General features: G+C 46.7%; 1 protein-coding gene across 1 annotated transcript in view; it reads left to right on the top strand.

Moving 5' to 3' along the window:
• The window catches only part of LOC137308829 (collagen alpha-1(XXI) chain-like), a 79277-nt gene that overhangs the window by 48883 nt on the left and 7990 nt on the right, over positions 1 to 22404 (top strand). Inside the window, exons 5-6 of the mRNA XM_067977293.1 lie at positions 12622 to 12847; positions 16069 to 16242. Coding sequence (XP_067833394.1) covers positions 12622 to 12847; positions 16069 to 16242 — 400 coding nt within the window. The remainder of the gene's footprint in view (positions 1 to 12621; positions 12848 to 16068; positions 16243 to 22404) is intronic.

Genomic DNA, 22404 nt, shown 5'->3' with positions numbered 1-22404 from the left:
CGAGGTTCTTTCCCGTTTTACTCCCTGCCCGAGGTTCGTTCCCGTTTTACACTCTGCCCGAGGTTCTTTCCCGTTTTACACTCTGCCCGAGGTTCTTTCCCGTTTTACACTCTGCCCGAGGTTCGTTCCCGTTTTTCACTCCGCCCGAGGTTCTTTCCCGTTTTACAATCTGCCCGAGGTTCTTTCCCGTTTTACACTCTGCCCGAGGTTCTTTCCCGTTTTACACTCTGCCCGAGGTTCGTTCCCGTTTTTCACTCCGCCCGAGGTTCTTTCCCGTTTTACACTCTGCCCGAGGTTCTTTCCCGTTTTATTCCCTGCCCGAGGTTCTTTCCCGTTTTACACTCTGCCCGAGGTTCTTTCCCGTTTTACTCCCTGCCCGAGGTTCTTTCCCGTTTTACACTCTGCCCGAGGTTCTTTCCCGTTTTACTCCCTGCCCGAGGTTCTTTCCCGTTTTACACTCTGCCCGAGGTTCTTTCCCGTTTTACACTCTGCCCGAGGTTCGTTCCCGTTTTACTCCCTGCCCGAGGTTCTTTCCCGTTTTACACTCTGCCCGAGGTTCGTTCCCGTTTTACTCCCTGCCCGAGGTTCTTTCCCGTTTTACACTCTGCCCGAGGTTCTTTCCCGTTTTACACTCTGCCCGAGGTTCTTTCCCGTTTTACACTCTGCCCGAGGTTCGTTCCCGTTTTACTCCCTGCCCGAGGTTCTTTCCCGTTTCACACTCTGCCCGAGGTTCTTTCCCGTTTTATTCCCTGCCCGAGGTTCTTTCCCGTTTTACTCCCTGCCCGAGGTTCTTTCCCGTTTTACACTCTGCCTGAGGTTCTTTCCCGTTTTACTCTCTGCCCGAGGTTCTTTCCCGTTTTACACTCCGCCCGAGGTTCTTTCCCGTTTTACATTCTGCCTGAGGTTCTTTCCCGTTTTACATTCCGCCTCAGGTTCTTTCCCGTTTTACACTCTGCCTGAGGTTCTTTCCCGTTTTACAATCTGCCCGAGGTTCTTTCCCGTTTTACACTCCGCCTGAGGTTCTTTCCCGTTTTACACTCTGCCCGAGGTTCTTTCCCGTTTTACTCCCTGCCCGAGGTTCTTTCCCGTATTAAACTCTGCCCGAGGTTCTTTCCCGTTTTACACTCTGCCCGAGGTACTTTCCCGTTTTACACTCTGCCTGAGGTTCTTTCCCGTTTTACACTCCGCCTGAGGTTCTTTCCCGTTTTACACTCCGCCTGAGGTTCTTTCCCGTTTTACACTCCGCCTGAGGTTCGTTCCCGTTTTACACTCCGCCAAAGGTTCTTTCCCGTTTTACACTCTGCCCGAGGTTCTTTCCCGTTTTACACTCTGCCCGAGTTTCTTTCCCGTTTCACACTCTGCCCGAGGTTCTTTCCCATTTTATTCCATGCCCGAGGTTCCTTCCCGTTTTACACTCTGCCCGAGGTTCGTTCCCGTTTTACTCCCTGCCCGAGGTTCGTTCCCGTCTTACACCATGCCCGAGGTTCTTTCCCGTTTTACTCCCTGTCCGAGGTTCGTTCCCGTTTTACTCCCTGCCCGAGGTTCTTTCCCGTTTTACTCCCTGCCCGAGGTTCGTTCCCGTTTTACACTCTGCCCGAGGTTCTTTCCCGTTTTACACTCTGCCCGAGGTTCTTTCCCGTTTTACACTCTGCCCGAGGTTCGTTCCCGTTTTTCACTCCGCCCGAGGTTCTTTCCCGTTTTACAATCTGCCCTAGGTTCTTTCCCGTTTTACACTCTGCCCGAGGTTCTTTCCCGTTTTACACTCTGCCCGAAGTTCGTTCCCGTTTTTCACTCCGCCCGAGGTTCTTTCCCGTTTTACACTCTGCCCGAGGTTCTTTCCCGTTTTATTCCCTGCCCGAGGTTCTTTCCCGTTTTACACTCTGCCCGAGGTTCTTTCCCGTTTTACTCCCTGCCCGAGGTTCTTTCCCGTTTTACACTCTGCCCGAGGTTCTTTCCCATTTTACTCCCTGCCCGAGGTTCTTTCCCGTTTTACACTCTGCCCGAGGTTCTTTCCCGTTTTACACTCTGCCCGAGGTTCGTTCCCGTTTTACTCCCTGCCCGAGGTTCTTTCCCGTTTTACACTCTGCCCGAGGTTCGTTCCCGTTTTACTCCCTGCCCGAGGTTCTTTCCCGTTTTACACTCTGCCCGAGGTTCTTTCCCGTTTTACACTCTGCCCGAGGTTCTTTCCCGTTTTACACTCTGCCCGAGGTTCTTTCCCGTTTTACACTCCGCCTGAGGTTCTTTCCCGTTTTACACTCCGCCTGAGGTTCTTTCCCGTTTTACACTCTGCCTGAGGTTCTTTCCCGTTTTACACTCTGCCCGAGGTTCTTTCCCGTTTTACACTCAGCCCGAGGTTCTTTCCCGTTTTACACTCTGCCCGAGGTTCTTTCCCGTTTTACACTCCGCCCGAGGTTCTTTCCCGTTTTACACTCTGCCCGAGGTTCTTTCCCGTTTTACACTCCGCCCGAGGTTCGTTCCCGTTTTTCACTCTGCCCGAGGTTCTTTCCCGTTTTACACTCTGCCCGAGGTTCGTTCCCGTTTTACACTCTGCCCGAGGTACTTTCCCGTTTTACTCCCTGCCCGAGGTTCTTTCCCGTTTTACACTCTGCCCGAGGTTCTTTCCCGTTTTATTCCCTGCCCGAGGTTCTTTCCCGTTTTACACTCTGCCCGAGGTTCTTTCCCGTTTTACTCGCTGCCCGAGGTTCTTTCCCGTTTTACACTCTGCCCGAGGTTCTTTCCCGTTTTACACTCTGCCCGAGGTTCTTTCCCGTTTTACACTCCGCCTGAGGTTCTTTCCCGTTTTACACTCTGCCTGAGGTTCTTTCCCGTTTTACACTCTGCCCGAGGTTCTTTCCCGTTTTACACTCTGCCCGAGGTTCTTTCCCGTTTTACACTCCGCCTGAGGTTCTTTCCCGTTTTACTCCCTGCCCGAGGTTCTTTCCCGTTTTACACTCTGCCCGAGGTTCTTTCCCATTTTACTCCCTGCCCGAGGTTCGTTCCCGTTTTACTCCCTGCCCGAGGTTCTTTCCCATTTTACTCCATGCCCGAGGTTCTTTCCCGTTTTAATCCCTGCCCGAGGTTCTTTCCCGTTTTACACTCTGCCCGAGGTTCGTTCCCGTTTTATTCCCTGCCCGAGGTTCTTTCCCATTTTACTCCCTGCCCGAGGTTCTTTCCCGTTTTACTCCCTGCCCGAGGTTCTTTCCCGTTTTACACTCTGCCCGAGGTTCTTTCCCGTTTTACACTCTGCCCGAGGTTCGTTCCCGTTTTACTCCCTGCCCGAGGTTCTTTCCCGTTTTACACTCTGCCCGAGGTTCTTTCCCGTTTTACTCCCTGCCCGAGGTTCTTTCCCGTTTTACACTCTGCCCGAGGTTCTTTCCTGTTTTACTACGTGCCCGAGGTTCGTTCCCATTTTACTCCCTGCCCGAGGTTCTTTCCCGTTTTACACTCTGCCCGAGGTTCTTTCCCGTTTTACACTCTGCCCGAGGTTCTTTCCTGTTTTACTCCGTGCCCGAGGTTCGTTCCCGTTTTACTCCCTGCCCGAGGTTCTTTCCCGTTTTACACTCTGCCCGAGGTTCTTTCCCGTTTTACTCCCTGCCCGAGGTTCTTTCCCGTTTTACACTCTGCCCGAGGTTCTTTCCTGTTTTACTCCGTGCCCGAGGTTCGTTCCCATTTTACTCCCTGCCCGAGGTTCTTTCCCGTTTTACTCCCTGCCCGAGGTTCTTTCCCGTTTTACACTCTGCCCGAGGTTCTTTCCCGTTTTACTCCCTGCCCGAGGTTCTTTCCCGTTTTACACTCTGCCCGAGGTTCTTTCCCGTTTTACACTCTGCCCGAGGTTCTTTCCCGTTTTACTCCCTGCCCGAGGTTCTTTCCCGTTTTACACTCTGCCCGAGGTTCGTTCCCGTTTTACACTCTGCCCGAGGTTCGTTCCCGTTTTACACTCTGCCCGAGGTTCTTTCCCGTTTTACTCCCTGCCCGAGGTTCTTTCCCGTTTTACACTCTGCCCGAGGTTCTTTCCCGTTTTACACTCTGCCCGAGGTTCTTTCCCATTTTACACTCTGCCCGAGGTTCTTTCCCGTTTTACACTCTGCCCGAGGTTCGTTCCCGTTTTACACTCTGCCCGAGGTTCTTTTCCGTTTTACACTCTGCCCGAGGTTCGTTCCCGTTTTACACTCTGCCCGAGGTACTTTCCCGTTTTACTCCCTGCCCGAGGTTCTTTCCCGTTTTACACTCTGCCCGAGGTTCTTTCCCGTTTTATTCCCTGCCCGAGGTTCTTTCCCGTTTTACACTCTGCCCGAGGTTCTTTCCCGTTTTACTCGCTGCCCGAGGTTCTTTCCCGTTTTACACTCTGCCCGAGGTTCTTTCCCGTTTTACACTCTGCCCGAGGTTCTTTCCCGTTTTACACTCCGCCTGAGGTTCTTTCCCGTTTTACACTCTGCCTGAGGTTCTTTCCCGTTTTACACTCTGCCCGAGGTTCTTTCCCGTTTTACACTCTGCCCGAGGTTCTTTCCCGTTTTACACTCCGCCTGAGGTTCTTTCCCGTTTTACTCCCTGCCCGAGGTTCTTTCCCGTTTTACACTCTGCCCGAGGTTCTTTCCCATTTTACTCCCTGCCCGAGGTTCGTTCCCGTTTTACTCCCTGCCCGAGGTTCTTTCCCATTTTACTCCATGCCCGAGGTTCTTTCCCGTTTTAATCCCTGCCCGAGGTTCTTTCCCGTTTTACACTCTGCCCGAGGTTCGTTCCCGTTTTATTCCCTGCCCGAGGTTCTTTCCCATTTTACTCCCTGCCCGAGGTTCTTTCCCGTTTTACTCCCTGCCCGAGGTTCTTTCCCGTTTTACACTCTGCCCGAGGTTCTTTCCCGTTTTACACTCTGCCCGAGGTTCGTTCCCGTTTTACTCCCTGCCCGAGGTTCTTTCCCGTTTTACACTCTGCCCGAGGTTCTTTCCCGTTTTACTCCCTGCCCGAGGTTCTTTCCCGTTTTACACTCTGCCCGAGGTTCTTTCCTGTTTTACTACGTGCCCGAGGTTCGTTCCCATTTTACTCCCTGCCCGAGGTTCTTTCCCGTTTTACACTCTGCCCGAGGTTCTTTCCCGTTTTACACTCTGCCCGAGGTTCTTTCCTGTTTTACTCCGTGCCCGAGGTTCGTTCCCGTTTTACTCCCTGCCCGAGGTTCTTTCCCGTTTTACACTCTGCCCGAGGTTCTTTCCCGTTTTACTCCCTGCCCGAGGTTCTTTCCCGTTTTACACTCTGCCCGAGGTTCTTTCCTGTTTTACTCCGTGCCCGAGGTTCGTTCCCATTTTACTCCCTGCCCGAGGTTCTTTCCCGTTTTACTCCCTGCCCGAGGTTCTTTCCCGTTTTACACTCTGCCCGAGGTTCTTTCCCGTTTTACTCCCTGCCCGAGGTTCTTTCCCGTTTTACACTCTGCCCGAGGTTCTTTCCCGTTTTACACTCTGCCCGAGGTTCTTTCCCGTTTTACTCCCTGCCCGAGGTTCTTTCCCGTTTTACACTCTGCCCGAGGTTCGTTCCCGTTTTACACTCTGCCCGAGGTTCGTTCCCGTTTTACACTCTGCCCGAGGTTCTTTCCCGTTTTACTCCCTGCCCGAGGTTCTTTCCCGTTTTACACTCTGCCCGAGGTTCTTTCCCGTTTTACACTCTGCCCGAGGTTCTTTCCCATTTTACACTCTGCCCGAGGTTCTTTCCCGTTTTACACTCTGCCCGAGGTTCGTTCCCGTTTTACACTCTGCCCGAGGTTCTTTTCCGTTTTACTCCCTGCCCGAGGTTCGTTCCCGTTTTACACTCTGCCCGAGGTTCGTTCCCGTTTTACACTCTGCCCGAGGTTCTTTTCCGTTTTACTCCCTGCCCGAGGTTCTTTCCCGTTTTACACTCTGCCCGAGGTTCGTTCCCGTTTTACACTCTGCCCGAGGTTCTTTCCCGTTTTACACTCTGCCCGAGGTTCTTTCCCGTTTTACACTCTGCCCGAGGTTCGTTCCCGTTTTACACTCTGCCCGAGTTTCTTTCCCATTTTACACTCTGCACGAAGTTCTTTCCCGTTTTTCACTCTGCCCGAGGTTCGTTCCCGTTTTACACTCTGCCCGAGGTTCTTTCCCGTTTTACTCCCTGCCCGTGGTTCTTTCCCGTTTTACACTCTGCCCGAGGTTCGTTCCCGTTTTACTCCCTGCTCGAGGTTCTTTCCCGTTTTACACTCTGCCCGAGGTTCTTTCCCGTTTTACTCCCTGCTCGAGGTTCTTTCCCGTTTTACACTCTGCCCGAGGTTCTTTCCCGTTTTACTCCCTGCCCGAGGTTCTTTCCCGTTTTACACTCTGCCCGAGGTTCTTTCCTGTTTTACTCCGTGCCCGAGGTTCGTTCCCATTTTACTCCCTGCCCGATGTTCGTTCCTGTTTTACACTCTGCCCGAGGTTCGTTCCCGTTTTACACTCTGCCCGAGGTTCTTTCCCGTTTTACACTCTGCCCGAGGTTCTTTCCCGTTTTACACTCTGCCCGAGGTTCTTTCCCATTTTACACCCTGCCCGAGGTTCGTTCCCATTTTACTCCCTGCCCGAGGTTCTTTCCCGTTTTACACTCTGCCCGAGATTCTTTCCCGTTTTACTCCCTGCCCGAGGTTCTTTCCCGTTTTACACTCTGCCCGAGGTTCTTTCCCATTTTACACTCTGCACGAGGTTCTTTCCCGTTTTACACTCTGCCCGAGGTTCTTTCCCGTTTTACTCCCTGCCCGAGGTTCTTTCCCGTTTTACACTCTGCCCGAGGTTCTTTCCCGTTTTACACTCTGCCCGAGGTTCTTTCCCGTTTTACTCCCTGCCCGAGGTTCTTTCCCGTTTTACACTCTGCCCGAGGTTCGTTCCCGTTTTACACTCTGCCCGAGGTTCGTTCCCGTTTTACACTCTGCCCGAGGTTCTTTCCCGTTTTACTCCCTGCCCGAGGTTCTTTCCCGTTTTACACTCTGCCCGAGGTTCTTTCCCGTTTTACACTCTGCCCGAGGTTCTTTCCCATTTTACACTCTGCCCGAGGTTCTTTCCCGTTTTACACTCTGCCCGAGGTTCGTTCCCGTTTTACACTCTGCCCGAGGTTCTTTTCCGTTTTACTCCCTGCTCGAGGTTCTTTCCCGTTTTACACTCTGCCAGAGGTTCGTTCCCGTTTTACACTCTGCCCGAGGTTCGTTCCCGTTTTACACTCTGCCCGAGGTTCTTTTCCGTTTTACTCCCTGCCCGAGGTTCTTTCCCGTTTTACACTCTGCCCGAGGTTCGTTCCCGTTTTACACTCTGCCCGAGGTTCTTTCCCGTTTTACACTCTGCCCGAGGTTCTTTCCCGTTTTACACTCTGCCCGAGGTTCGTTCCCGTTTTACACTCTGCCCGAGTTTCTTTCCCATTTTACACTCTGCACGAAGTTCTTTCCCGTTTTTCACTCTGCCCGAGGTTCGTTCCCGTTTTACACTCTGCCCGAGGTTCTTTCCCGTTTTACTCCCTGCCCGTGGTTCTTTCCCGTTTTACACTCTGCCCGAGGTTCGTTCCCGTTTTACTCCCTGCTCGAGGTTCTTTCCCATTTTACACTCTGCCCGAGGTTCTTTCCCGTTTTACTCCCTGCTCGAGGTTCTTTCCCGTTTTACACTCTGCCCGAGGTTCTTTCCCGTTTTACTCCCTGCCCGAGGTTCTTTCCCGTTTTACACTCTGCCCGAGGTTCTTTCCTGTTTTACTCCGTGCCCGAGGTTCGTTCCCATTTTACTCCCTGCCCGATGTTCGTTCCTGTTTTACACTCTGCCCGAGGTTCGTTCCCGTTTTACACTCTGCCCGAGGTTCTTTCCCGTTTTACACTCTGCCCGAGGTTCTTTCCCGTTTTACACTCTGCCCGAGGTTCTTTCCCATTTTACACCCTGCCCGAGGTTCGTTCCCATTTTACTCCCTGCCCGAGGTTCTTTCCCGTTTTACACTCTGCCCGAGATTCTTTCCCGTTTTACTCCCTGCCCGAGGTTCTTTCCCGTTTTACACTCTGCCCGAGGTTCTTTCCCGTTTTACTCCCTGCCCGAGGTTCGTTCCCGTTTTACACTCTGCCCGAGTTTCTTTCCCATTTTACACTCTGCACGAGGTTCTTTCCCGTTTTACACTCTGCCCGAGGTTCGTTCCCGTTTTACACTCTGCCCGAGGTTCTTTCCCGTTTTACACTCTGCCCGAGGTTCTTTCCCGTTTTACACTCTGCCCGAGGTTCGTTCCCGTTTTACACTCTGCCCGAGTTTCTTTCCCATTTTACACTCTGCACGAAGTTCTTTCCCGTTTTACACTCTGCCCGAGGTTCGTTCCCGTTTTACACTCTGCCCGAGGTTCTTTCCCGTTTTACTCCCTGCCCGTGGTTCTTTCCCGTTTTACACTCTGCCCGAGGTTCGTTCCCGTTTTACTCCCTGCTCGAGGTTCTTTCCCGTTTTACACTCTGCCCGAGGTTCTTTCCCGTTTTACTCCCTGCTCGAGGTTCTTTCCCGTTTTACACTCTGCCCGAGGTTCTTTCCCGTTTTACTCCCTGCTCGAGGTTCTTTCCCGTTTTACACTCTGCCCGAGGTTCTTTCCTGTTTTACTCCCGGCCCGAGGTTCGTTCCCATTTTACTCCCTGCCCGATGTTCGTTCCTGTTTTACACTCTGCCCGAGGTTCTTTCCCGTTTTACTCCCTGCTCGAGGTTCCTTCCCGTTTTACACTCTGCCCGAGGTTCTTTCCCATTTTACTCCCTGCCCGAGGTTCTTTCCCGTTTTACACTCTGCCCGAGGTTCTTTCCCGTTTTGCACTCTGCCTGAGGTTCTTTCCCGTTTTATTCCCTGCCCGAGGTTCTTTCCTGTTTTACTCCGTGCCCGAGGTTCGTTCCCATTTTACTCCCTGCCCGAGGTTCTTTCCCGTTTTACTCCCTGCCCGAGGTTCTTTCCCGTTTTACACTCTGCCCGAGGTTCTTTCCCGTTTTACTCCCTGCTCGAGGTTCTTTCCCGTTTTACACTCTGCCCGAGGTTCTTTCCCGTTTTACACTCTGCCCGAGGTTCTTTCCCTTTTTACTCCCTGCCCGAGGTTCGTTCCCGTTTTACACTCTGCCCGAGGTTCTTTCCCATTTTACATTCTGCCCGAGGTTCTTTCCCGTTTTACACTCTGCCCGAGGTTCGTTCCCGTTTTACACTCTGCCCGAGGTTCTTTTCCGTTTTACTCCCTGCTCGAGGTTCTTTCCCGTTTTACACTCTGCCCGAGGTTCTTTCCCGTTTTACTCCCTGCTCGAGGTTCTTTCCTGTTTTACACTCTGCCCGAGGTTCTTTCCCGTTTTACTCCCTGCTCGAGGTTCTTTCCCGTTTTACACTCTGCCCGAGGTTCTTTCCTGTTTTACTCCGTGCCCGAGGTTCGTTCCCATTTTACTCCCTGCCCGAGGTTCGTTCCCGTTTTACACTCTGCCCGAGGTTCTTTCCCGTTTTACTCCCTGCCCGAGGTTCTTTCCCGTTTTACACTCTGCGCGAGGTTCTTCCCGTTTTACACCCTGCCCGAGGTTCTTTCCCGTTTTACTCCCTGCCCGAGGTTCTTTCCCATTTTCCACTCTGCCCGAGGTTCTTTCCCGTTTTACTCCCTGCCCGAGGTTCTTTCCCGTTTTACTCCCTGCCCGAGGTTCTTTCCCGTTTTACATCCTGCCCCAGGTTCTTTCCCGTTTTACACTCTGTCCGAGGTTCGTTCCCGTTTTACACTCTGCCCGAGGTTCTTTCCCGTTTTACACTCTGCCCGAGGTTCTTTCCCGTTTTACACTCTGCCCGAGGTTCTTTCCCATTTTACACCCTGCCCGAGGTTCTTTCCCGTTTTACTCCATGCCCGAGGTTCGTTCCCATTTTACTCCCTGCCCGAGGTTCTTTCCCGTTTTACACTCTGCCCGAGATTCTTTCCCGTTTTACTCCCTGCCCCAGGTTCTTTCCCGTTTTACACTCTGCCCGAGGTTCTTTCCCGTTTTACTCCCTGCCCGAGGTTCGTTCCCGTTTTACACTCTGCCCGAGATTCTTTCCCGTTTTACTCCCTGCCCGAGGTTCTTTCCCGTTTTACACTCTGCCCGAGGTTCTTTCCCGTTTTACTCCCTGCCCGAGGTTCGTTCCCGTTTTACACTCTGCCCGAGTTTCTTTCCCATTTTACACTCTGCACGAGGTTCTTTCCCGTTTTACACTCTGCCCGAGGTTCTTTCCCGTTTTACACTCTGCCCGAGGTTCGTTCCCGTTTTACACTCTGCCCGAGTTTCTTTCCCATTTTACACTCTGCACGAAGTTCTTTCCCGTTTTACACTCTGCCCGAGGTTCGTTCCCGTTTTACACTCTGCCCGAGTTTCTTTCCCATTTTACACTCTGCACGAAGTTCTTTCCCGTTTTACACTCTGCCCGAGGTTCGTTCCCGTTTTACACTCTGCCCGAGGTTCTTTCCCGTTTTACTCCCTGCCCGTGGTTCTTTCCCGTTTTACACTCTGCCCGAGGTTCGTTCCCGTTTTACTCCCTGCTCGATGTTCTTTCCCGTTTTGCACTCTGCCCGAGGTTCTTTCCCGTTTTACTCCCTGCTCGAGGTTCTTTCCCGTTTTACACTCTGCCCGAGGTTCTTTCCCGTTTTACTCCCTGCTCGAGGTTCTTTCCCGTTTTACACTCTGCCCGAGGTTCTTTCCTGTTTTACTCCGTGCCCGAGGTTCGTTCCCATTTTACTCCCTGCCCGATGTTCGTTCCCGTTTTACACTCTGCCTGAGGTTCTTTCCCGTTTTACTCCCTGCTCGAGGTTCTTTCCCGTTTTACACTCTGCCCGAGGTTCTTTCCCAATTTACTCCCTGCCCGAGGTTCTTTCCCGTTTTACACTCCGCCTGAGGTTCTTTCCTGTTTTACTCCCTGCCCGAGGTTCTTTCCCGTTTTACACTCTGCCCGAGGTTCTTTCCTGATTTGCTCCCTGCCCGAGGTTCCTTCCCGTTTTACTCCCTGCCCGAGGTTCTTTCCCGTTTTACTCCCGCCCGAGGTTCTTTCCCGTTTTACACTCTGCCCGAGGTTCTTTCCCGTTTTACACTCTGCCCGAGGTTCTTTCCCGTTTTACACTCTGCCCGAGGTTCTTTCCCGTTTTACACTCTGCCCGAGGTTCTTTCCCGTTTTACTCCCTGCCCGAGGTTCTTTCCCGTTTTACACTCTGCCCGAGGTTCTTTTCCGTTTTACACTCTGCCCGAGGTTCTTTCCCATTTTACACTCTGCCCGAGGTTCTTTCCCGTTTTACACTCTGCCCGAGGTTCTTTCCCGTTTTACTCCCTGCCCGAGGTTCTTTCCCGTTTTACACTCTGCCCGAGGTTCTTTCCCAATTTACTCCCTGCCCGAGGTTCTTTCCCATTTTGCACTCTGCCCGAGGTTCTTTCCCGTTTTACACACTGCCCGATGTTCTTTCCCGTTTTACTCCCTGCCCGAGGTTCTTTCCTGTTTTATTCCCTGCCTGAGGTTCTTTCCCGTTTTATTCCCTGCCCGAGATTCTTTCCCGTTTTATTCCCTGCCCGTGGTTCTTTCCCGTTTTGCACTCTGCCCGAGATTCTTTCCCGTTTTGCACTCCGCCCGAGGTTCTTTCCCGTTTTATTCCCTGCCCGAGGTTCTTTCCCGTTTTATTCCCTGCCCGAGGTTCTTTCCCGTTTTACTCCCTGCCCGAGGTTCTTTCCCGTTTTGCACTCCGCCCGAGGTTCTTTCCCGTTTTGCACTCCGCCCGAGGTTCTTTCCCGTTTTACTCCCTGCCCGATGTTCTTTCCAGTTTTCCACCCTGCCCGACATTCTTTCCTGATAGTGCAAAAAGAACAGGCTATCGTCCATGATCTATTTCCCCTCTACGTTGTTTGGAATGGATAGTGATGGTAGGATTTGGGGTCATCCCAATAAAATCCATAGGCAGAGATAGGTTCGATGTCAGGATGTATTCCTTTTCACAGAGAGTCATCACCCTGTGGAACATACAGTTGAGATATGTGGTGAGCATGGAGTCGCTACACTCCTTTAAAAGGAAATTTGACATATTCCTGACAGGAGAGGACATTTCCAGTTACAGGTGATAAGTTGCTAGTTATCTGTGATTAGTGATGAGTCAATGGGCAACTCTGATCTCCTGAAGCTTGCTTGATTGTCTTAGTAAGTTAGAGAGGAATTTCTCAGTTTTTCCTAGATTGGCGAAAGATTGCTTTTGGTTTTTATTGCCTGTCCCATGGGATAGCATTACTGGAGAGTGGGTAAATGGTATGTGAGACTGCACTGTCGACTGGATAGTGTAGGCTTCATGATCTTTTCTTGTCCTTTTCATATGTTGGTATGTATTGTCCTACTGGAGTGGGAGCCCTTTTTGAAGTTTTACACTTTTTTCCAAACTGGCAATTTGGTAACTATGTTTCTAATAAATTAGGTCCCAATAAAGTTGAAGCAAGAGTTTAAGAATGCAATAAAACAAAGAACAGTCATGGCCCTCAAATGCATTGCCAGGACACTAAACTTTATAAAACAGTTCTTGGTTGGTTTACAGCAGGTATCTGTGAAAAATGCAGATGTACAATTATGAAATCAGAGCCCACATTTTCCTCTGTTAGTTTAAGTATATAAAATGTAATAATATTGTTTATATATTTCCAGAGACATTTTTCCAGAAGGTCTTCCTCCTTCTTATGTTTTTGTTGCCACCCTACGTTTAAAAAGCCCAACTAACGAGCAGAAATTTGACTTGTGGAGAATCCTGTCTAAAGAAGGAATTATTCAGGCAGCTGTCACAATTGATGGTGAACAACAGGCAGTGCTCTTTACTACAACCAGCCTGGTCAATGAGATCCAGACAGTGGCATTTAAAGATGGCAATCTAGAGGTTGGTGCTCTTACTATATCTGACTTGATGCTTCATGTACAATATTTGTAATCTTACACTAAACAAATGGACCAGGCTGAGCAATAGCCTATAAAATTATCAAATGTATCTGTTTTTGAGTTTGAATGATTATATGCACCCCATCCACCACCCTTAACATTCACTCTATTCACCACTGGCGTACTGTGGCTGCAGTGTGTACCATCCACAGGATGTACTGCAGCATCTCCCAAACCTGCGACCTCTACCACCTAGAAGGACAAGGGCAGCAGGCACATGGGAACAATACCACCTGCACGTTCCCCTCCAAGTCACACACCATCCCGACTTAGAAATATATCGCCGTTCCTTCATCGTCGCTGGGTCAAAATCCTGGAACTCCCTTCCTAACAGCACTGTGGGAGAACCTTCACCAAACGGACTGCAGCGGTTCAAGAAGGCGGCTCACCACCACCTTCTCAAGGGCAACTAGGGATGGGCAATAAATGCCGGCCTCGCCAGTGACGCCCACATCCCATGAACGAAATAAAAAAAAAGGAGTTTGAATGTTTATATACATAAATTTGGTGATTAACTATTAAACTATGTAGCACAGAATGGATAAAATATCTGGGGTAGAAACTCGACTTGGGCAGAGCGCAAAACAGACGGTATGGCATCGGCCGACTATCTAAGGGCAACCAACACGATGCTGCCCGAGGCGAATTTCTATCCCTTACGTATTTGCAGAATGCAAGAAATTTAACTAACACTATTTGAATTTACATTAATTTTCATGATTGCCGCAGTGATAAATTAGAAAATTTAGTGAACTCCTTAGTAACAGCCACAGAGCTTGCTTGATTGTTTGGCAAAATTGAAAATCTGCCAGCCTACCTGCTGTAACTCTGGATGTAAGAACCAGATGTGCCTTGAGCTTGGGGAAACTCGTCGCCTCATCTTGCCCTATTCCCCTCCATGCTCTTATATGAAAAGATGTCCAGAGTGACCTCCTCCAAGAGAAAGCAAGGATTGTAATTGTTGAGACTTCCTCTACTTTGGGTCTATTCTCTTGTATTTTGGGCCATCTTATGCCGCTATCGTAGTAGTCTTCAGATACTGTAAGTTGAAGAAGTACATATATATGCTCAACATACAGCCCATCCTGTGTGTCAGTAAATGACCAAGCATTGGGCAGTTAGGCCGTGTTATAATGGTTTTATGCGTGAAGCCTTTTGAAGATGTGAGTATGCCAAGACTTTTGTTTGTAAGCTGCAGCTTGAATGTGTGGGCTGCTGGAGTGTGGGTATGAATGGTTAGCAGTGAAAGAGCTATAAAGCTATGTGAGCACTCGGCATGGGCAGCAGCTAAATGCGTGCTGGGCAACACTTTGTGGCATGTATTCTTGGGACATGCATCCCTGGTAAATGGTACTGTTGGGTACTCTTTTCTTGGCAGTTTCCTTAAGCTGTTCCATCTTCTTCCACATCTGTTTTCAAGTCGTGCAGGTATCACGACTTGAAAACGGATGTGGAAGGAGATGGAACTTTCTGCTATAGTACTGCACTGCTGTGCTCTGAGGAGGGTGCCCTGCATTGCCAAACAGAGCAACCTCCTCGCACTACGTGCAGCAGCAGCTCCACTTTACCAGACAACAAACAGAGGTTTAGGAGGGCTGCATCACTCCTTCATTTGCCCACAGACTCTATTTCTTGCCTACACATTTGCCAGCTACTTTTTATGCCCTATACAGCTTTTGTAAAGTCTGAAAAATAAATTTGAAAGAATTACTGCCCTTGTAAAGGTGGCAACAATTTTTGCTCCCATCTATATGGCCACATACCTTTTTAAATGCCTGTATCTATTTAAATCTTTGCAACATTCCTTAATTTCCCATTCCCATTTGGCAAGGTTTTAGTACCGGGGCCAATAAAGACCGGGAGCTCAATCCGAGTAATGAGTTAGGGCAATGACTGGAAGTTGGCTCACCTGAAAGTCGGCAAGTGTTAAGCATGATACACGCTGGTTCTCCCACTTTACTGCTGGGACTGGAAACTTTACGCCATTGCACCGAAAGAAATGGCTAACGTGTTGGGCTAACACATTTTGGTTCAAATACAACCCAAGCTGATTGGCGATAAATCTCCTTTCATCTCAAAGTAAAATTCCTACGTGAAAAGCATTTGATGTAGCATCATCGATCAACAGCATGCTTATTGTCCTTAATTTGACTTGCATGGATACACAGCTTGCAACTGTCCATTAATGGGCATTTTCACTCCAAGGTTTAAAAAAAGAAGATTGCTATTGTGGCAGTGGATAAGTTCGCCCTGGTGCAGAATGGGTTCTGTAATGAAGTTGGGATTAGAGTACGTTGTTTAATAATTACATGGAGCCTTTCTTTGTATCGGCCCTGATAACCTGACTTAGAGTGTTCAGTACTAATACTGGGCATCCAAAGTGGGAAAATGTTCCGTTCCCCAGCCCTGATATCCTTCAATCTCTCCATTCCCCCCCCCCCCACCCCCCCAGGAGATAATATGGGCTGTTTCAGCTGTGAAAAGAAGCAGTTGCAGAGGTTCCAAGATTCTGACCAAAAGTAAATGTACTGTGTGGAAAATGTAAAAATACAGTCGTGTATGTTTTGGCATCAAGAAAAAAAGACCCTTACTTGAAATATGGCGGTTGAAGATCTCGACTTTTTCAACAATAATCTTATTTATTTCATACTAAAAATAATTTGTCTGATGAGATACAGTGATGGCAGTTGATACATTTGCACATATTTTCTTAATAAATTTGATGCAGGAGGGACTTAATAAAATAACACGTACCATGCTCATATATGAAAGAAAACTATAGACTACAGTCCATTTATAAATTCTATTAATAAAAATAATCCAGTGTTTTCCATATTTTGGAATGATAATTAACTGGTGCATTGGAAACAAATATGATCTTTTGTTGTGGAATTCTGAAAAATATGCATATTTGGGAATATTTTATTTTGGGTCTTTACACCTATCATTAAATAGATGAAAGGCAATTATGGGGAGAGAAAAAAACTTGTTAAGGGCTTTTTGAAGGACAATCAAGAGCTATTGATGCAGAGTGTGGGAAATAATTGGTGAGAGAGTCCCGAATCTCAACTCAGACCTGGCATTAGATACACGAAGAAGAAGTAAGATTTCGGAGTATCACCAATTTCAAAATAACCTAATTATGTTTGCTTTATTCAATAGAAATTGTTTGATGAAGACTGGCATCAGCTGAAGTTACTGGTACTGGAAATGGAAGTCACCTGCTTCTTAGATGACATAAAAATTCAGACTAGGCGTCTTGTGCAAGTCATTCCTATTTTCATAAATGGGAAGGCCCAGGTGGCCAAACATGTGAAAAGAGAGACATCTGTACCTGTAAGTGAAAGATCTAAGTACTGCCTATGTCACTACATGAATTTAGTGTTAGTTTTAGAAGCAGTTGTCTCTATTTGTTATGCAAGTAACTATTTTCATTATTTAAGATGATTGTCTACATAAACACAGGTGCTCAGTATGTAATAACAGTTCTATTAAAAATCAAGGAGGATTGGGACACTTTAATTTCTTAAGTTATTTGGATTTCTCAAGTTGTCTGGAAAATGAGTTGTTTTACATAGAATTACATAGAGTGTACAGCACAGAAAGAGGCCATTTGGCCCAACAGGTCCTTACCAGTGTTTACGCTCCACATGAGCCTCCTCGCTCCCTACTTCATCTAACCTATCAGCATATCCTTCTATTCCTTTTTCCCTCATGTGTTTATCCAGCTTCCACTTAAAAGCATCTATGCTAGTCGCCTCAACTACTCCTTGTCGTAGCGAGTTCCACATTCCAAACCCTCTCTGGGTAAAGAAGTTTCTCCTGAATTCCCTATTGGATTGATGAGTGACTATCTTATATTTATGGCCCCTGGTTCTGGCCTCTCCTGCCAGTAGAAATATCTTCTCTATGTCTACCCTATCAAACCCTTTCATGATCTTAAAGACCTCTTTCAGGTCATGACTCAGTCTTCTCTTTTCTAGAGAAAGGAACCCCAGTTTGTTCAATCTTTCCTGATAGGTATAACCTCACAGTTCTGGTATCATCCTAGTAAATCTTTTTTGCACCTTATCCAGTGCCTCTATATCCTTTTTATGATATGGAGACCAGAATTGTTCACGGTACTCCAAGTGTGGTCTAACCAAGGTTTTATACAAGTTTAACATAACTTCACTGCTTTTCAATTCTGACCCTCTAGAAATGATCCCCAGTGCTTGGTTTGCTTTTTTTATGGCCTGCGACATCGCTGCTTTTAGTGATTTGTGTATCTGTACCTTCAGATCCCTCTGCTCATCTACCCCCATTTAGACTTTTATTATCCAAGCAGTATTTGCCCCCCTTCTTCTTCCTACCCCACACTTATCTATATTGAAATTCATTTGCCATTTACATGCCCATTCTGCAAGTTTATTAATGGCTTCCTGTATTTTGTAGACGTCTTCCTCAGTGTTAACTATACCCCCCCAATTTGGTGTCATCCACAAATTTTGAAATTGTATTTCCGATTCCTGAGTCCAAATCGTTTATGTAAATGGTGGACACAGTGGTCCCAGCACTGATCTCTCCAGAATCTGTCAAGCATGACCTTCCCTTTTGAAATCTGTGCTGACTATTCTTTATTATATATTTGTTTTCGAGATGTTTTTCTATTACATCTTTGAGTAAGGATTCCATTGTCTTTCCTACCACAATGGGCCAAATGGCCTCCTTCTGTGCCGTAAATTTTCTATGTTTCTACCACCAACATTAAGGTAATTGGCCTCTAGTTCCCTTGACTGGTTATAGCTCCCAGTTTAAATATAGGAATCACATTAGCTGTCCACCAGTCCTCTGGCGCTATTCCCCTTTCTAATGAATTTTTATATATATGTAAAAGTGCCTCAGCTATCTTTTCCCTAACTTCTTTTAATATCCATGGATTCAATCCATCTGGAGCAGGGGTTTTATCCTCTCTAAGTTTGATTAGTTTATCAATTCTCTCCCCTTTCTATCTTGAATATAATATATCTTTTTTGATCTCTTCTTCTAATGTCACGCCCACCATGTTTGTCTCCCTGGTAAATAATGAGGCAAAGTAATTATTTAATATTTCTGCCATGTCGCTGTCATTACCTGCGAGTTTATCTTGTGTACCCCTTAGTGGCCCAATCCCTATCCTGATTTTTCTTTTGTTATTTATGTGTCTGTAGAATACTTTACTATTTTTATATTCCTTGATAATTTAATTTCATAGTTTCTCTTTGCCTTCCTAATTGTTTTTTTTACTTCTTTCCTAACCTTTTCATATTCCCTTTTGTCATCCTCTCCGTTGATGTCTACGTACTTAGTGTCTGCCTTTTTATTTAGTTTCAATTTTGCCCTTATTTCTTTATTCATCCATGGTGTATTATTAATGGCTGGTTTGTTCTTGCTTTTTAGTGGAATATTTTTCTTCTGCACTCTATTGATCACCGTTTTGTTTCCCACTGCTGTTCTATTTCTTTGTTTATCAGTAAATTTTTCGACCTTATTTTCCCTAGTTCCATTCTCATCCACTGAAAATCAGCTTTTTTCCAATGTGTTACTTATGTCCTTCTCAATCTTTATCTTAAACCTTATTATGTTGTGGTCACTATTGTCTACATGTTCCCCTACACTTACTTCTCCTACCTGCTCTGATTCATTTCCCATTACTAGATCCAGCAGTGCTTCCTCTCTTGTTGGGCTTTTTACATACTGGGTAAGAAAGGAGTCCTGCACACATTGTAAAACTCCATTCCCTGTACCTCTTTACCTACCTCTTATTGCAGTTTATTTGGGGGTAGTTAAAATCTCCCATGATTATTATTCTATGTCCTTTACTCATTTCACATATTTCTTTCTCTATCTCCTTTCCACTATTAGGTGGTCTGTAGTATCCCCTATTAGCATGATCGATCCCTTCTAATCTTTTATTTCAATCCATATAGATTCTGCTTTTATCCTTCTATTAGTTATGTCCCTTTTTTGTACTGCCCTTATATTATCCCTAATTAGTACAGCTACTTCACCCCCCCCCCCCCCCCGCTATCTTCCTTCCCTATCCTTTCTGGTTATGTTATAGTCTGATTATGTCTATAGTTGTGTTATATAGAGTGCTAATTCAACTTTTTAAAATTTCATCTCTACTTGAATGAATTTTTTTTTGAGACTAACAGAAGTTAACAATTCCTGTTAAGCGGGGTTTTACAGTTTTGTTAAAATTGGAAGTGATTTTCATTGGGAGGAAAGCACTCTCATAACATCAATGTTTTAACCTTTTCTGTTTCTCACCAATTTTCTTTAATTTACCTCGAAGCCTTTCGGTTCTGTGGGGTTGATATCAATCAAAAGCAGTGGAGGGATTTCTGGGCCAAATGATATTTTCCTATTCCTGAACTTTCCTTTGTTTCCTATGAATTGTGCCAAGCTTTCCTACGTGCTGCTCAAGTGATTTGGATCCAGATTTGAGTCAGTAGCTTCATGTCTTCCTGGGCCAAACCAACTTAAAAATCTGAAATGGAGCCAATTGACTGAGACCTAGCTAAACTGGGTTTATTTTTGGTGTTTTGCTAGCTCCATATATAGCACATAGCAGCTTGTTCCATACGTTCATTGAAGGTGGGAAGGGTTATGCTGATGGCATGCAGCATGTAGGTTAACAATATAAAATGAAAAAGGAAAGTGCAAGAGAAATTCTTGCAGGTTTTAGATGCAATACTAATATAAAAAAATCACATTCAAGTTTTATCTTGCCACTTTCAATTTTTCCATCTCTTGGGTAGCCTTGCAAACTCTGCCAGTCCCTCTGACGGATTGAAATTGGCCTCCTAACACGTTTTCAGTGGAGTTTTTTCTGAACATGGTGTAATTTGAGCAATTTTTTCTTATTCCAGGTGACTATCATAACCATTAGTTTCTGTTTCTAATAATGTAATATAAAAGACTGCCTCAAAATAGAAGTCACTTAGTTTGACCATATTGTACAGAAAAGTCCATATTCCGTGATCATAGTATTGTACATTCACCTAAGCTTCTTTTATTATTCCTGTCAATGTATATGGTAATGCCAGTGGGAATCTTAGGAGAAGAGCAGGGCTCAGCACTAGGTCCCTAGCTTTTTGTGATATATATCAATGATTTAGACTTAAATGTAAGGGGCATGATGAAGAAGTTTGCAGATGATACAAAAATTGGTCGTGTGGTTGATAGTGAGGAAGAAAGCTGGCGGCAGGAAGTTATCAATGGACTCTCTGAATGTCCAGCTGGCCTGCGACTACTAGAACAGAATCATGCAGGTTAATGCCCGGTTCCTTAGAATCCCATGTTACATTTATTTTGAAACAATCCTTAGTGCACCCATTATTTGATGGGGAAGGTAGAGTGCAAGGAATGCTCCTGGAAGACCACCGTTACCCCCTTCAGTGCTGGTTATCATAGCATCATAGAATGGTTACAGCAGGGAAGGAGGCCATTCGGCCCATTGAGTCCATGTCAGCTCGCTGCAAGAGCAATCCAGCTAGTCCCACTCCCCCGCCCTTTCCCTGTAGACCTGCAAATTTTTTCACTTCAAGTACTTGTCCAATTCCCTTTTGAAAGCCACAATTGAATGCCTCCACCGTCCTCTCGGGCAGTGCATTCCAGATCCTAACCACTCGCTGTGTAAAAAAAGTTTTCCCTCATGTCGCCTTTGGTTCTTTTACCAATCACCTTAAATCTATGTCCTATGGTTCTTGACCCTTCTGCCAATGGGAACAGTTTCTCTCTATCTACTCAGTCTAGACCCTTCATGATTTTAAACATCTCTATCAAATCTCCTCTCAACTTTCTCTGTTCCAAGGAGAACAACCCCAGCTTCTCCAGTCTATCCACGTAACTGAAATCCCTCATCCCTGGAATCATTCTAGTAAATCTCTTCTGCACCCTCTCTAATGCCTTCGCATTCTTCTTAAAGTGCGGTGACCAGAATTGGACGCAATACTCCAGTTGTGGCTGAACCAGTGTTTTCTAAAGGTTCATCATAACTTCCTTGCTTTTGTACTCTATGCCTCTATTTATAAAGCCCAGGATCCCGTATGCTTTTTGAACTGCTTTCTCAACCTGCCCTGCCACCTTCAACGATTAGTGCACATATACCCCCAGATCTCTCTGTTCCTGCACCCCTTTTAGAATTGCACTTCGCACTTCTCTGCATTAAATTTCATCTGCCACGTGTCCACCCATTCTACTAGCCTGACTATGTCCTCTTGAAGTTAGGGTTTGGGTTAGGGTTGAAATTATGCCCTATATACCCAAATCCAAGTAATTAATATATATCAAGAAAAGCAGTGGTCCCAGTACCGACCCCTGGGGAACACCACTTTATACCTCCATCCAGTCCGAAAAATCCAACAGTGCACCACTACTCTCTGTTTCCTGTCACTTAGTCAATTTCGTATCCATGCTACCACTGCCCCTCTTATTCCATGGACTTCAGCTTTGACGACAAGCCTATTATGTGGCACTTTATCAAACGCCTTTTGAAAGTCCATTTGTACCACATCAACCGCATTGACCTCATCGACCCTCTCTGTTACCTCATCAAAAAATTCAATGAAGTTAGTTAAACATGATTTGCCTTTAACAAATCCGTGCTGGCTTTCCTCAATTAATCCACACTTGTCCAAGTGACTGTTAATTTTGTCCCGGATTATCATTTCTAAAAGTTTCCCTGCCACTGAGGTTAAACTGATTGGCCTGTAGTTGCCGGGTTTATTCATACACCCTGTTTTGAACAAGGGTGCAACATTTGCAATTCTCCAGTCCTCTGGCACCACCCCCCGTATCTATGGATGTTTGGAAGGTTATGGCCAGTACCTCCGCAATTTCAACCCTTACTTCCCTCAGCAACCTAGGATGCATCCCATCCGGACCTGGTGACTTATCTACTTTAAATACAGCCAGCTTTTCCAGTACCTCCTCTATATCAATTTTTAGCCCATGCAGTATCTCAACTACCTCTTCTTTTACTGTGACTTTGGCAGCATTTTCTTCCTTGGTAAAGACAGATGCAAAGTACTCATTTAGTACCTTGACCATCCCCTCTGCCTCCATGCATAGGTCTCCTTTATGTTCCCTAATCGGCCCCACCCCTCCTCTTACTACCCGTTTATTGTTTAAATGCCTATAGAAAACTTTTGGATTCCCTTTTATGTTGGCTGCCAGTCTGTTCTCATACTCTCTCTTTGCCCATCTTATTACCTTTTTCATTACCCTCTGAATTTTCTATATTCTGCCTGGTTCTCACTTGTATTATCAACCTGACATCTGTCTTACACCCCATTTTTCTGCTTCACCTTACTCTGGCTTTAGTTGCCCTACCTTTCCCCCTCATGGGAATGTGCCTAGGCTGTACCTGCACCATCTCCTCTTTAAGGCCACTCATTGTTCAATTATAGATTTGCCTGCCAATCTATGATTCCAATTTACCCGGGCCATATCCGTTCTCATCCCACTGAAATT

This window comes from Heptranchias perlo, chromosome 3, assembly GCF_035084215.1.
Source record: "Heptranchias perlo isolate sHepPer1 chromosome 3, sHepPer1.hap1, whole genome shotgun sequence".
Taxonomy (NCBI): Eukaryota; Metazoa; Chordata; class Chondrichthyes; order Hexanchiformes; family Hexanchidae; genus Heptranchias; species Heptranchias perlo.
The sequence above is the reverse complement of the archived record's forward strand: the minus strand, read 5'-3'. Positions and strand labels throughout refer to the sequence as shown.